The sequence below is a fragment of the Staurois parvus genome, unplaced genomic scaffold (genome assembly GCF_062004578.1).
Source record: "Staurois parvus isolate SC_StPar_1 unplaced genomic scaffold, SC_StPar_1.0 ptg000018l, whole genome shotgun sequence".
Taxonomy (NCBI): domain Eukaryota; kingdom Metazoa; phylum Chordata; class Amphibia; order Anura; family Ranidae; genus Staurois; species Staurois parvus.
In genome coordinates, this window is record NW_028317814.1 from 24,554,186 (window position 1) to 24,569,909 (window position 15,724).

The following is a 15,724-nucleotide window of genomic DNA, read 5'->3' on the forward strand; positions in this document are numbered from 1 at the left end:
AAGGGTATCGAGAAGGTTGTTCTCAATGAGGTGGCAGCTCATTGTAGAAATGTTGTTCAAGGAGTTCAGATGCAAAAGGGAGTAAGGAGATGGGTCTTAGGTTGCTAAGACTGGCGGGGTCCAGTGAAGCCTTTTTAAGTATGGGGGTGACTAGTGCATGTTTTAGAGGGTTGGGGAAGATCCCAGTAGAAAGGGAGAGATTTGAAGATATGAGTTAAAGTGTGAAGGATAGAGCCAGAGGGTGACCGTAGTATTCGCAAGGGAACAGGAGACAGGTGGTTAGGTAGGCTTTAGAAAAAAGTTTACCAACCTCCTCTATAGTAGCTGGGTTAAACAAGGGAAGTATAGATTGTGCAGGTGGACAAGGAGTGTAGGGTGAGGGAGATATCTGTACAGTGGAGATCTCGTCATGAATTGTATCCATCTTATTTTTGAAGTGATTAGCGATCTGGGCAGTGAGTGAGTTACTGGGTGGAGGTAAAGAAGGACAAAGTAGAGACTTAGAAAAGAGTTGACTGGGATGGCGTGAGAGGGTGTTAATGAGAGTGATAAAATAGATCCGTTTGGCAGTGTGGAGACAGGAATTGTATTTCTGAAGGGCAGATTTATATTGGTCGAAGTCTTGCTGGGTCTTATGCCATAAACGGTCAAGAACACGGCTATGTTTTTGAGGCATGTGGTATTTTCTGTTTGCCAGGGCCGTAGCGGTCGGGGCCTAATTCTGTGTGTAGTGAGGGGGGCCAATGTGTCCACAGTGGATGACAGTGAACTGTTGTAGATAGAAGTGGCCAAGATAGGGCAGGACAGGGCTGAGATTTTGTCAGAGAGACAATCTTTTGCAGAAAAAAGAAGATAATGGTTAAGAGAAATAATCAAGTTTCACATTTATTTAATTTCCTTGGAGGTGCAATTTGCAAACACCTGTTTCTCTTCCAAAGACAAATCAGCTTAACTTTAGACTAAAAATGCCAGGGCAATTTCAAAATTTCCCTTTTTTTCTTGGATTCTCTATCACCTTCTGGAACCTCTTTTGACTCCATTCCTTTTTTTTGACCTTGAATGGGGCCCCCTGAAAACGGTGAGAATTAGGGGCATGCCGACCAGTTGTTCCTCTTCTTGGATTACTATTTCCACGATATTATAAATTCTAAGGGTGATATCTCATGGGAAACCTAAACCTTTCCTCCTCAGCTATTCTGAGAAGTTCATAATGACTGGACATTGGAACATTATGTCCACCATTCAGTCCAATCCATAATCTAAGTATAGGAAGAATACTATTCTTCCTATATGATGACCCATAGCCTCTCCTATTATGGTTATGAGCATTTCTAGGAGAATCTACAAAATGCTTCCCTCTTCTGAGCCTCATACCATTAGATGGGAGGCAGTAGCGGTCATCACTATAGTAAGTCCTTTAATGCCCATGGGTATTGGGTCTCCCCACTCATTACTCCTAACCATATAGTTCCCTCTCCTCCCTTTGGGGTTTATCCTCAACAGAAGCAGATTGGGAGTCATTATATTCTTTGGTGTGTGTCATGGATAAAATGCACGCCCACAGTGACTAGCTAACAACGGCGTGGTCCATGACTTGGAGTTAAAAGGGAATAAAGGGGACTTACTTTGAGCATATAAAATTGGCCGTGATACCCTTTCACAGCCTGCACTACCTCTGGCCACCACTGGAGGGAGACTCCAATCTAGCTGACTGACCACACACAGGGAGATACAAATCTTACATACAATCTGGTGTACTCTAAGGGTTGGGGAGCAGTCTAACAATTAGCACACCCTTCTACGGTTCCTCCAGCTATCCTACAAGCTAGAACCCCATTGTTATTCACTCTTCCTACTGTCCACATCCCCCCTCACCAGACTCACACACACAAATGGTAGCTTGCCACCACCCAACAGTTTGTCCGCAGACTGGTTTGCTGGGCCACCACACACACATCTCCATCTGGCAGATCTGCTACTTTACAATTTGCATGCAGTATGTGCCAACACACAGTGCAATTGCATACAGATTGGCAATGAACTTAGACTGAGCACATAGACACTACAATACAACAATCTCTCTAGAGATATGAGCCCGAGCTTTAATACACAGAAGTCACTTAATAATTTTACAATTTAATATACCAAAAGTGGGCAGTGCATAAACTATGTACAAAGAAAAAAGTAAATACAAGAAAGACAAAAAGACACACAATTGGCTATTCACTATAAAATAAAAAGGGAATAAAAACAGAAATAAAACTTTTACCAAGATTTATCCTGTGACTTGAGCAAGTCAAAAGAAAGTCTGCGATTCGCCAGTCAAATGGAACTGGCTCCATACCAATCACGCCGTCCATATCTCAGGGTCCTCAATTTATTAAAATATGGATGTGGGCTGGGCTTTAGGCCTTGGCCAATCAACCCTGGGGGATGTTCCCGTACCAGCCCACAGGACGTTCTGTGTTCTATCTCAAATAGGCCAGGAACGGTTTAGATCACTGGATCAGGAATATGATTTCCGACACCAGCGCATCAGTCCGATTGTGACAGTACCAATCACAGTTCAGCTGTCGCAATCAGGCGCCATATAACCATTTTGTGTGTTTCTCTGGGATTCTACAGAGGCTACAAATACAGTTTTACATGTAAATGTAGCCTAAAATGTGTCCAATCCGAAGGAATTATTTTCATCTCTCTGTAACTAATATTTTACCTTTTAGTCCTCATGCACACTGGATGTTTTTACAGGGGCTGTTTTTGGCTTTTGGTGCTTTTTTCTACAGCCAGTAAACTCCCTGGCATGATATTCTATGTGTCCATGCACACATAGGCTTTAATCAGCGTTTTTTGGCTGGAAAAAACCCCCCCCCAGAATTAGTTGGTTTCTAGAGGAGTTTTTTAGCTGTAAAAACGCTCTAATGCTGAAAAACGTGGTAAAACACGGCAAACCAGTGTTTTTGGATGTTTTTTGAGCAACAATTTTTTTTGTGTAAAACAAATGCTAAAAACCGCAAATGTGGCAAAACACGGATAAACACTAATGCAAACATGCTAAAAAATGCTGCAAAATGCACGTTTTTAATGTGACTACACAGCTAACGCTACCAGCGTTATTAAAACACCAAGAGTGCATGGAGTCCTACACCCCAGTCACATCAAAACCTACTTTGAAATCGTGCGACTTGCAATGAAGTCACACGATTTCAAAGTCAGATGACATGCCGATTTCAGGTGCGATCTGCAAGATATCTGATACAGATATCTATGCAAATTGCACCAACAGTAGTGCATATACTACTTTAGAAATCAGTGCGGCTCCAACCAAGAAGGAACTGCACCGATACAGTAGGCTGCGATTTGGCATGCGATTTGCATGTTGCCAGTTCATCTAAGACCTGGGACTTATGCAGGCCATAGATGGGTCGAAAACCGTCCGTTTTTAAAAAAAAAACAAAAAATCGGTCGTTCAATAGGCCGAAGTTACCACCAATGGTAAATAAAATCAGCCGATTTTCGTCCTGTCTATGGCCGGCATTTAATTACTTCTGTCCCTGCAGAGAGCTCCAGTATTATATTTGACATGAAAAAGTATTGCGGTTGCAACAATGTATCTATTTGTATCCATTTCGGATACAGATGGTTTTATTCGGATACAAATAGATACATTGTTGCAACCGCAATACTTTTCATATAAAATATAATAGCAGACAGGAATTCTTCTTTTTCTTCTTCTTCTTTTTCTCCTTCTTGCAGGTCACGGCTCATGGGCAGTTTTTTTATCGGTAAAACGATCTGCCGATTTGCCCATCGTTACTGAGAAAATCGTCCGATCGGCAAAATTGGCCGATTTTTTTCTACTTTACCGATAAAAAAAAGTGCCAAAACCCCGAAAAACGGCTGACCAATTAACCCACTAACGGTGCGAAAATCGGCCGATTTTTTTTTTCGGCCAACAAATTGGCCAATTTTTGACCCGTCTATGGCCTGCATTAGATGAACTGGTCAGTAAACTAAAAGTATACAATGTATCAGTGTGGAAATGTTCTTCCCTGAGCTCAGGAGTGAAAATACATTGTAACATCCCACCAGAGGGAGACCGTTCTATGAATGAAAGCACACTAGAAGGTTTTCACAGTTTCACATTATTTCTGTGGCATTTATTTACAGAAGTATATCTCCCTCTTGTGACGTGTTGGCATGTAAAAATAAAAATTGCAAAAAAACACCAAAAACAACTATTTTGAGTGATAAATATCCTAAAACATAAATCTTTAACGCATTCGGTAAATAACGCATATCTTTTAGTGAATTGATTACTTTTTAGATAAATATCACATTAGTTATTTTAACTCAAAAATCTATGTGGCATTTATCTCTTAGTGAACTGACCCCAATATCTGTAATACATTTTCCTTTTCTTCATTTTCTGTTCATACTCCACCATCCCTGAAGTCTTTCTCAAAGCTTCAGAGCTTGCGATATACTCATCATCTTTTTTATATGGAACTATTTTGTTTTTACAGGAATAACTTCACTTTTAATTCACTGACCTCATTATTTATTTTGATTCGTTTTCATTTTTCCTTCTGAACTAAAAATTGGAAAAAGTTAATTGCCACTTGATTAAAGTTTTGAAACCACTCAATTAGTTCTGACCCTAGGTTCACACCTAAGCGTTTTCTGCAGCATTTTGCAGAAACGCAGTACAGTCCATTTAACATGATTTCCTATGGGACAGGATCACATCTGCGCGTTTCTCACCCGGTGCAGTTTTTGGAAAGGGCCAGGGACTTTTTTGAATGCAAAACGTTGCGTTTTTGGTTCAATAGACTTCAATGGAAATGCTGCAGAAAAGCATGTATTGCGTTTTTGCTGTGTTTTTGATGCATTTTGTGTTTTGCGTTTTAAATCTGCCTAGCAACAAGAAAAATTAAAAAAAGGAAAGCACGGCAAAATTGTATAATAAACGCAAGTGCAAAAACACAACGCAAAACAGAATGCAGAAACGGCTCTTTTTCTTTCAATAAGTTTTTATTGAAGTTTTAATAGGTTACAGTGTGTAAATGCATGCAAGGGCAAAAGAGTGAACTTCAAACCTTTGGAGTAAAAGTAAGAAAAGAAAAAAAATCTCAATTGACAGACTGATTCAGAATACAAGGAATATTGCCATACAATTTTTCCAATCTGGTAAAAAAAAATCTCCCAGATGTCCATTAAAGTATTACTAAACCCCGGACCCTGCATTCACTATATCTGGTCTCCCCGGACCCTGCATTCACTATATCTGGTCTCCCCGGACCCTGCATTCACTATATCTGGTCTCCCCAGACCCTGAATTCACTATATCTGGTCTCCCCGGACCCTGCATTCACTATATCTGGTCTCCCCAGACCCTGCATTCACTATATCTGGTCTCCCCGGACCCTGCATTCACTATATCTGGTCTCCCCGGACCCTGAATTCACTATATCTGGTCTCCCCAGACCCTGCATTCACTATATCTGATCTCCTCGGAGCCTGCATTCACTATATCTGGTCTCCCTGGACCCTGCATTCACTATATCTGGTCTCCAAGGACCCTGTATTCACTATCTCTGGTCTCTCAGGACCCTGCATTCACTATATCTGGTCTCCCCGGACCCTGCATTCACTATATCCGGTCTCCCCGGACCCTGCATTCACCATATCTGATCTCCAAGGACCCTGAATCCACTATATCTGGTCTCCCAGGACCCTGCATTCACTATATCTGATCTCCCAGGACCCTGAATCCACTATATCTGATCTCCCCGGACCCTGCATTCACTATATCTGGCCTCCCCGGACCCTGCATTCACTATATCTGGCCTCCCCGGACCCTGCATTCACTATATCCGGTCTCCCCGGACCCTGCATTCACTATATCCGGTCTCCCCGGACCCTGCATTCACTATATCCGGTCTCCCTGGACCCTGCATTCACTATATCCGATCTCCCTGGACCCTGCATTCACTATATCTGGCCTCCCCGGACCCTGCATTCACTATATCTGGTCTCCCCGGACCCTGCATTTACTATATCTGATCTCCCAGGACCCTGAATCCACTATATCTGATCTCCCCAGACCCTGCATTCACTATATCTGGCCTCCCCGGACCCTGCATTCACTATATCTGGTCTCCCTGGACCCTGCATTCACTATATCCGGTCTCCCCGGACCCTGCATTCACTATATCTGGTCTCCCTGGACCCTGCATTCACTATATCCGATCTCCCCGGACCCTGCATTCACTATATCTGATCACCCAGGACCCTGCATTCACTATATCCGGTCTCCCCGGACCCTGCATTCACTATATCCGGTCTCCCCGGACCCTGCATTCACTATATCCGGCCTCCCCGGACCCTGCATTCACTATATCTGATCTCCCCGGACCCTGCATTCACTATATCTGGTCTCCCACAGTACACACAAAATGGAAATGCAATTATTTTAGTAAATATGAACTGCTAAATACCTTTTCTCATCAGCAGTTAGGCTGCATTCACACTTGAGCGTTTTGTAGTTTGAAGCTTGAAGTTCCAAAAATGCTCACACTTAAAAAAATAAATTGTTCTCTATGGTGCCTGTTTGTGTGATCAGGTGTGAACAGGCACCATAGAGAACTGATTTTTTTAAGTTTGCGCTTTTTTGGAACTTCAAGCTATAAAATGCTAAAGTGCAAATGCAGCCTGAGAGCAGTTTTTTGGCTTCTACCAGTGTCCAGCAGAGCACTGGTTAAAGCTTGTAGGAGGAGTTTTCATTTTGCTATAGGAGGATGAAGAACCCCTGATCTCTGTCTGGACAATCCTCTTTTGCAATACACAACAAACTGAGCACGTGCAGAGTGACTCCACATGATATGTCTTATCAGGAGATAAGAAGGGGACACTGGAAGTGGAAGAAGGGGAGGATCAGAGAAGACAGGATCAAACTGCGATTTTACACAATGCAGAGGGTTAACCCCTTAGGTTCCACAGTGAGTATAACAAGCATGCTTTACTGCATATACAGACTGATTGTACTGTTGTGGGTTTAGTAACGCGTTAAGTTTAGTAACAAGATCACACGCTTCCTCCGTGTTGCGATTGGCTCCATAGCCTACTCTAAGCCTACTTCTGGTGGAAATGGCTAAAGCTCAGGAAGATTTGCTCCAGTGTGATCTGGTTTATGGAGTAATCTTCCAGATTAAACTTCTCCTTGAATTTATCAAGGATTCCAAATACTTAGGAGGACGGATGAGATTAGTTATACCTAGGCTTCACTGTGTTATTAAAGAGGATCTTCAGTAACTCCCCCCCCCCGAAAAAAAATTGAAAGTCAGCAGCTACAAATACTTCAGCTGCTGACTTTTAATATAGGGACACTTACCTGTCCAGGGATACAGCTCTTTTTATTAGCACTGATCACTGTATTGGTGTCACTGGGATATCAGTGGCAGTTAGTCAGTTCCCCCCCAGTGTCAGAATGCCCGCTGCAGTCCTGAAGATAAACTTCAAGTATCTATACCGCCATTTGTAAATGCTATCATTTTCATGTAAACCAATTAATTTACATATATTGGGTTTTTTTTTTAGCAAAGACATGGAGCAGAATACATTTTGGCCTAAATTTATGATGAAATTTGATTTTTTAAACTGTTTTACTAGACATGTTTAATAGCAAAAAGTCAAAAATATTGTTTTTTCTCAAAATTGTCAGTCTTTTTTTATAGCACAAAAAAGAAAAAACGCACAGGGGATCAAATACCACCGAAACAAAGCTCTATTCGTGGGAAAAAAAGGACAAAAGACTTTTCTTTCTTTCTTCCGTTTCTCTCCTTTCTTTTTCTTTCTTTCTTTCCCTGCTTCTTTCTTTCCCTCTTTCCTTCTTCCTTTCTTTCTTCCTTCTTTTCCTCTGTCCTTCCTTTCCTCCTTCTTTCCCTTTCTTTCTTTACTTTCTTTCTCTGTCTCCTGTTTCTCTCCTTTCTTTATTTCTCTCTCCCTCCTTTCTTTCCTTCCTTTCTGCTTTCCTTCCTTCTTTCTTTCCCTCCTTCCTTCTTTTCCTCCATCCTTCCTTTCCTCCTTCTTTCCCTCCTTTCTTTCTTTCTCTCTCTGTTTCTCTCTTTTCTTCCCTTTCTCTCCCTCTTTCCTTCTTTTCCTCCTTCTTTCCCTCCTTTCTTTCCTTCTCTTCTTTCTTTGTCTCCTGTTTCTCTCTTTTCTTTCTTTCCTTCTCTCTCTTTCTGTCTCCTGTTAATCTCCTTTTTTCCAGTTTCTTTCTTTCCCTCTTTCCCTCCGTCCTTCTTTTCCTCCTTTTTTCCCTCCTTTCTCTCTTTCTTTTTCTTTCTTTCTTTCTTTCTCCTGTTTCTCTCTTTTTTTCCCTTTCTCTCTTTCTTTCCCTCTTTCCTTTCTTTCTTTCTTTTCTTTCTCTTTCCTTCTGTCTCCTGTTTCTCTCCTTTCTTTCTCTCTCTCTGTTTCCTGTTTCTCTCTTTTCTTCCCTTTCTCTCCCTATTTCCTTCTTTCCCTGCTTTCTTTCTTTCTCTCCTGTTTCTCTCTTTTCTTTCTTTCCTTCTCTCCCTTTCTGTCTCCTGTTAATCTCCTTTTTTCCCAGTTTCTTTCTTTCCCTCTTTCCTTCTTTCCCTCCTTCCTTCTTTTCCTCCATCCTTCCTTTCCTCCTTCTTTCCCTCCTTTCTTTATTTCTTTACTTCTCTCTTTCTTTCTCTGTCTCCTGTTTCTCTCGTTTCTTTCTTTCCTTCCTTCTCTCTCTCTCTCTGTCTCCTGTTTCTCTCCTTTTTTCCCCTTTCTTTCTTTTTCTTTCTTTCCCTCCTTCTTTCTTTTTCTCCGTCCTTCCTTTCCTCCTTTTTCCCTCCCTTCTTTCCTTCCCTCTCTGTCCCGCCTGTTTCTCTTTCTTTTTTTTAATCAAAGACATGTAGCAGAATACATATTGGCCTAAATTTATTACGTATTTTGATTTTTTAAATAGTTTTACTGGACATGTTTAATAGCAACAAGTAAAAAATATAGTTTTTTTCTCAACATTGTCAGTCTTTCTTTTTATAGCGCCAAAAATAAAAAACACACAGGCGATCAAATACCACCGAAAGGTCTATTCGTGGGAAAAAAAAGAACAAAAGACCTTTTCTCTTATTTATTTCTTTCTTCCCCTCCTTTCTTTCTTTACTTCTCTTTTTCTTTCTATCTTTCTTTTTTTCTTTCTTTTTTTCTTTCATTTTTCTTTCTTTCTTTCATTTTTCTTTCTTCCTCTCTCTCTCTCTCGCGATCAAATACCACCGAAAGAAAGGATGTAAATCTCATTTGGGTGCAGCGTCGCATGACCGCACAATTGTCAGTTAAAGTAACCCAGAAAATGGCCTGGTCAGGAAGGGGGGTAAATCCTCTGGAGGGCAAGTGGTTAAAAGCCCAAAATGAACTGGAGAAGCACTGTACCACGTGCACAATCTGTCTCTATAGCAACAATAACACAGACAGGCCTGCTAGAGGATGACAGATGCAGAAAGTGTCCCGAGCCGCCAGGAGCAATCGATCGCCGCTGTCATCGCTGGACGCTGTCTCTCAGGCTGGGAGGGACTCCTGGGAGAGCAGAGAGTGAGAGAGGAAGACACAGGCAGTGTAGAGGAGGCAGAGACACTCAGGGACGGACTCGGGCACTCAGGAACAGGCGGTGACAGTCTCTGGGAGGGGACACCATGAACCGGTTCAAGCCATCTAAGTTCAAGAACTGCATCCCGAAGATCCCCAAAAAGGAGGTGAGGGGGGCTGTGGCGGGTGACAGCAGTATGGGGTGTGCACCTTGAAGGGGGTCATCATTGGGAGGCAGGGATTGTGTTACCTGGCTGGGGAGGGAAGAGTTCTCACTGACTTGCATTGCCATGTGTCATAATGGCAGCTTGGTGTGGGCAGGAAGGGGTTAAACTTGTGCATTAGGGAGGGGGCACCCCCCCAGCTCCTCCATATGACCATATAAGGAGAGCACACCTATAGACAGGGTGTGAATGGAGGGGTGATGCCATTGGCTGCACCCTTGGACAGGCGGGGGAGGGAGTGTAAATCATCGGATTACATAACAAAGCGGTGCTGGAGGTGGGGTGGCGGTAACCCATAGCAACCAGTAAGCATTCACGTTGCCGTGGTCTGATCAGTGGCTATGGGTTACTGAACTCTGCACACAGTGCTGCTCACTGAATACGGAGAACCTGAGCTGATTCACATTAGGACCCTGTATAAACGCATGTTAGGCTCTGTGCGCACCTGTGCATTTTTAGGTGCTGCGCATGGGGAAAAAAAAAAGTCCTAGATGCTGCACCTTTGATGCACTTTGATCACAACCAGGGGCGGACTGACCATTTGGAAACTCGGGCACTGCCCGAGGGCCCGGGGTCAGTAGGGGGCCCCATGAGATGCCCCTGGTACCTTTTTCATAGGCTTTTTTGAGTTTGGGCAAGGACACAGGGGCCCCATGATCCCCTATTGCCCAGGGGCCCCATGAGTTCTCAGTCCGCCCCTGATCACAACACATTCTATAGTATTCAATGGTAATGCACCTAAAACTCAACACACAGATGTGAACCGGCGCTGCGATAAGGCAGCTCTTTGAAATCAATGGGCTTCCAACGCACCAGAAGATTGGACGCCACTGAATTTTGCTACATAGCACTACAGCGCATTGTCATCTACCGCAACGCATGTTTGTCGCCGTGCTAATAAAACGAATGGCAAGGTGTCTACGCATGTTGTATGCATTGTAGAAATACACACCTTCCTGCAGTTCACAGATGTCAATCACTCCTGATGTGTAATTACATCATGTGATCACCAAATTCCTGAGCAGCCACAAGTTCCCATATATCTGTAGGTGGCAGTGTAGGCTGAGAGTTGTAGTTCCCCTGGAGCTATACAGGTGATCTAGCCATCAGAGTGTCAACGACTCATATATAGGTAAGTGTCCTATAGCCAGGAACTGCTACATGTCATAAGGAAGTGACTATGATAGGAGGAAGAAACCTTTTTTTTAATCTGAACTGTCCATTGGAAAGGTTACAGGGATGTATATATATATGTGCATGTGTGTATAATTTAAAAAAATAAATATAAATTAAAAACACACCACACACATATATATGTGTGTGTATGTATGTGTGTGTATATGTATGTGTGTGTGTATGTATATGTGTGTGTGTGTGTGTGTGTGTATATATACAGTTGCAAGAAAAAGTATGTGAACCCCTTGGGATTACGTGGAGTTTTGTATGAATTGGGCATAAAATGTGCTCTGAACGTCATCTAAGTCACAACAATAGAAGAACACAGTCTGCTGAACATAATACTACACAAACATTAGATGTTGCCATGGTTTAATTGCACATAACATGTAAACATTCACAGTGCAGGGAGGAAAAAGTATGTGAACCTCTGGACTTAATACCTGGTTGACCCTCCTTTGGCAGCAATAACCTCAACCAAACGTTTCCTGTAGTTGCAGATCAGACCTGCACAACGATCTGGAGTAATTTTGGACCACTCCTCTTCACAAAACTGTTTCAGTGTAGCAATATTCTTGGGATGTCTGGGGTGAATCGCTCTCTTATGTCATGCCACAGCATTTCAATCGGGTTGAGGTCAGGACTCTGACTGGGCCACTCCAGAAGGCGTATTCTGTGCTGTTGCAGCCATTGTTTTGTTGAATTACTTGTATGCTTTGGGTCATTGTCCTGGTGCATCACCCATCCTCTGCGGAGCTTCAGTTGGCGGACAGTTTTCATGCAAAATGTCTTGATAAACTCTGGAATTCATTTTCCCATCAATGACAACAATCCGTCCAGGCCCTGAGGCAGCAAAGCAGCCCCAAACCATGATGCTCCCTCCGCCATGTTTTACAGTGGGGATGAGGTTTTGATGTTGGTGTGCTGTGCCTTTTTTTCTCCACACATAGTGTTGTGTGTTCTTCCCAAACAACTCAATCTTGGTTTCATCTGTCCACAGTATATTTTGCCAGTAGTGCTGTGGAACATCCAGGTGCTCTTTTGCAAACTTCAAACGTGCTGCAATATTCTTTTTGGACAGCAATGGCTTCCTCCGTGGTGTCCTCCCATGTACTCTATTCTTGTTTAATGTTTTCCTTATTGTAGATGTGTCAATAAAAATGTTAGCATGTGCCAAAGATTTCTGTAGGTCTTTAGCTGACACTCTGGGATTCTTCTTTACTTCATGCAGCATTCTGCGCTGTGCTCTTGCAGTCATTTTTACAGGACGACCACGCCTAGGGAGAGTAGCAACAGTGCTAAACTTTCTCCATTCGTAGACAGTCTGTCTTACCATGGACACATGAACATCAAGGCTTTTGGAGATACTTTTGTAACCCTTTCCAGCTTCATGCAAGTCAACAATTCTTGATCGTAGGTCTTCTGAGAGCTCTTTTCTGCGAGGCATGGTTCACATCAGACAGTGCTTCTTGAAACCAGTAAACCCAAAACATGTGTGTGTTTTTTAAGGGCAGGACAGCTGTCAGCAACACATCCAATATCATCACACTGATTGGAGTCAAGGTTGGCTCACTCCTGACTCCAATTAGCTCTGGGAGAAGTCTTTAAGCTAGGGACTCACATACTTTTTCCTCCCTGCACTGTGAATGTTTACATGTTATGTGCAATTAAACCATGGCAACATCTAATGTTTGTGTAGTATTATGTTCAGCAGACTGTGTTCTTCTATTGTTGTGACTTAGATGATGTTCAGAGCACATTTTATGCCCAATTCATGCAAAACTCCACGTAATCCCAAGGGGTTCACATACTTTTTCTTGCAACTGTATATATATATATATATATATATATATATATATATATATATAGTGTGTGTGTTTGTGTAATAAAAAAAAAAAAAAAATATATATATATATATATATACACACACACGTGCACACACAAAAAAAAAAAATATATATATATACACACAAAAATATATATATATATATATTTTTTTTATTATTACACAAACACACACATATATATATATATATATATGTGTGTTTGTGTGATAAAAAAAAATATATATATATAATTTATTTATTTTTCAGATGAAATCCAGGTAATATTTTAATTGCATAGTTATGTTGCTCCAGATTGGACCAGTGTATGAATGCATGTTTCATGAATGCTGCTATAGTGCTCATCAAGCACCTATCCTCTGATATGCATATGACTGTCCTAATCGAACAATGCAGGCCTGGATTCAGCACCTTAGGGTCCTTTCACACAGGCATTCCGTTTTTTTTTCATCAGTTCAGTTACGTTTTTAAAAAAAAAAAAAAAAGGATCAGATTACATCATTTTTTTTCGTCATGTTTCTCGTCATTTTTTTAGATCCTTTGCCAATGCAAAAACAGACCATATGTCCGTTTACATCCGTTTTCGTCTGTTCTGTTTTTTTCTTTTACAGAAAAAATTGGGTTTTCTTCCGTTCAAAAAATGAATGTTAACAAATACAGACAATAATGGATGTAAACAGATGATCATCTGTTTTCATCCACTAGTCTATAGAAATACATGGGTGTGAAAGATGAAAAACAGACATACACCCCTGTGAAACGACCATGCATTTAGAACTCCAGGTGTGATATTGATTGCACACTTATTTATTTATTTCAGGTACTTGTATTGCGCCGTCAATTTACATATATATTGTACATTCACATCAGTCCCTGACCCTCAAGGGGTGTACAATCTAAGGTCCCTAACTCACATTCATACATACACATACTTGGGACAATTTAGACAGGAGCCAATTAACCTACCAGCATGTCTTTGGAGTGTGGGAAGAAACCGGAGTACCCGGAGGAAACCCACGCAGGCACAGGGAGAACATGCAAACTCCAGGCAGGTGGTGCCTTGGTTGGGATTCGAGCCAACGACCCTAGTACTGCCAGACGGAAGTGCTAACCATTTAGCCACTGTGCTGCCCTTGAGATTTTTCCAGCCAGGGCCATCTTAATAACACCATGGACCTCTGGGCAAAGTAATGCACAGGGGCCCCTAGCAGCCTGCCCCAATTTACACACCTACTCTCAAGAATTAAAGTATAAATAGTTGATAGAATTAAATATATACATATTAGTACTTTTGATAAAATCTATTTTAAACAATAAGAAAACAGGCCATAAATCCGAGACTAATCAACACAAAGGACACAGTACAGGGAGGAGGCAGAAGGGCACGGTACCGGGAGGAGGCAGAAGGGCGCAGCACGGGGAGAAGGCAGAAGGGCGCAGCAAGGGGAGGAGGCAGAAGGGCGCAGCAAGGGGAGGAGGCAGAAGGGCATGGCACGGGGAGGATGCAGAAGGGCGCGGCACGGGGAGGGGGCAGAAGGGCATGGCACGGGGAGGATGCAGAAGGGCGCGGCACGGGGAGGGGGCAGAAGGGCGCGGCACGGGGAGGAGGCAGAAGGGCACAGTACAAGAGTGGGGGGATCAGGAGGGCACAATACTGGGATCAAGAGGGCACAGTACAGATTCCGGGACGCTGCCCAGGACATGGCCATCCAGGACAGCTTAGTTAAAAGCGTGACTGTCCTAGCAAATCTGGGACAGTTGGTAAGTATAATGTAATGCAATATTATCACGGGGCCCCCATTCATTAAGACAACCCTGAGTCCAGCTTGACACAGTGCAAGTATACATATTTCATACATGATGGACTGCTGTGGAAGCTGACAGTCACTGTAGTGGTCAGCGCTACTACAGTAATAGCTGCCATTTTCAGAGTCCTGAGCTAAGCGGCTGCCCCACTGTACACTGACCATGGGGGGGGGGGGTCACTTGCTCAGCACTGCTGCCATTATAGGAGCCCCCCACCTCCGTAGACGCAAGTTTAACCAATGCAAATTTGTATGTTTATAGAAAGATCTTTAGTTGGAAAGATCATTCGGCAGCCAGTACCCATGCAGCGTACCGAAAATCTGTGGGCAGCTTTAGAAAATGAAGAATTCCATCTAATTGGAACAGCATTGCTTTTTTTTTTTTTTTTTTTTTTTGCTGCTGTGATAAATTTAGCACCAGTAGTCCTCTGTGCATTACCAAAGCTTTTTGCACATTTAGGTGAATAATTGAGATGAAAAAAAAAAACAAAAAAACTTGAAATGAAAACTATTTATAGTCTGTGCTGTTATCTCATGAGCCGTACACAGCTAGAACCCATAGACATGCAGACATCCGAGAAGTGCCCCTACGGGGGGCATCTTCTGCCTAACAAGGCCTAATACATGCTGACATTATGAAAGTAAGCTTCTGTATAAATTTGTATTATTATTATTATTATTATTATTATACAGGATTTATATTGCGCCAACAGTTTGCTCAGTGCTTTACAAAATGAAGGTAGACATTACAGTTACAATACGATTTGGCACAAGAGGAAACAGGGGGCCTGGCTCGTTAGTTCTGCTGATGATGGGGAAAGATCTAAACGTAGAGTCGCCTCTTACCCCTCCTGTACCTAATGCTAAATCTATACATGTTACAGTCTAGTAGGAGAATTTTCACATTTTTGGGAAAAATAGAAAGTTGTAATTTCAACATACCTTGTGCCTTTTTCAATCAGATATAAATGGTATCTTCTGATTGGTCTAAATAGGTGATGTTCAATGTCTTAGTCACTAAGACCGGATAAATGTCCTCGGCGGGCCGTAGTTTGAGGACCCCTGTCTTAGTGCA

The 15,724-nt window shown here is 42.3% G+C and overlaps 1 protein-coding gene across 1 annotated transcript in view; it reads left to right on the forward strand.

Annotated features, from left to right (window-relative positions):
- Nucleotides 1-9,550: 9,550 nt before the first annotated feature.
- Nucleotides 9,551-15,724, forward strand: part of CORO7 (coronin 7) — a 304,171-nt gene continuing 297,997 nt past the window's right edge. The window contains exon 1 of the mRNA XM_089683334.1: nucleotides 9,551-9,767. Within this exon, the coding sequence (XP_089539460.1) occupies nucleotides 9,708-9,767 (60 nt within the window). The 5' untranslated portion in view covers nucleotides 9,551-9,707. The remainder of the gene's footprint in view (nucleotides 9,768-15,724) is intronic.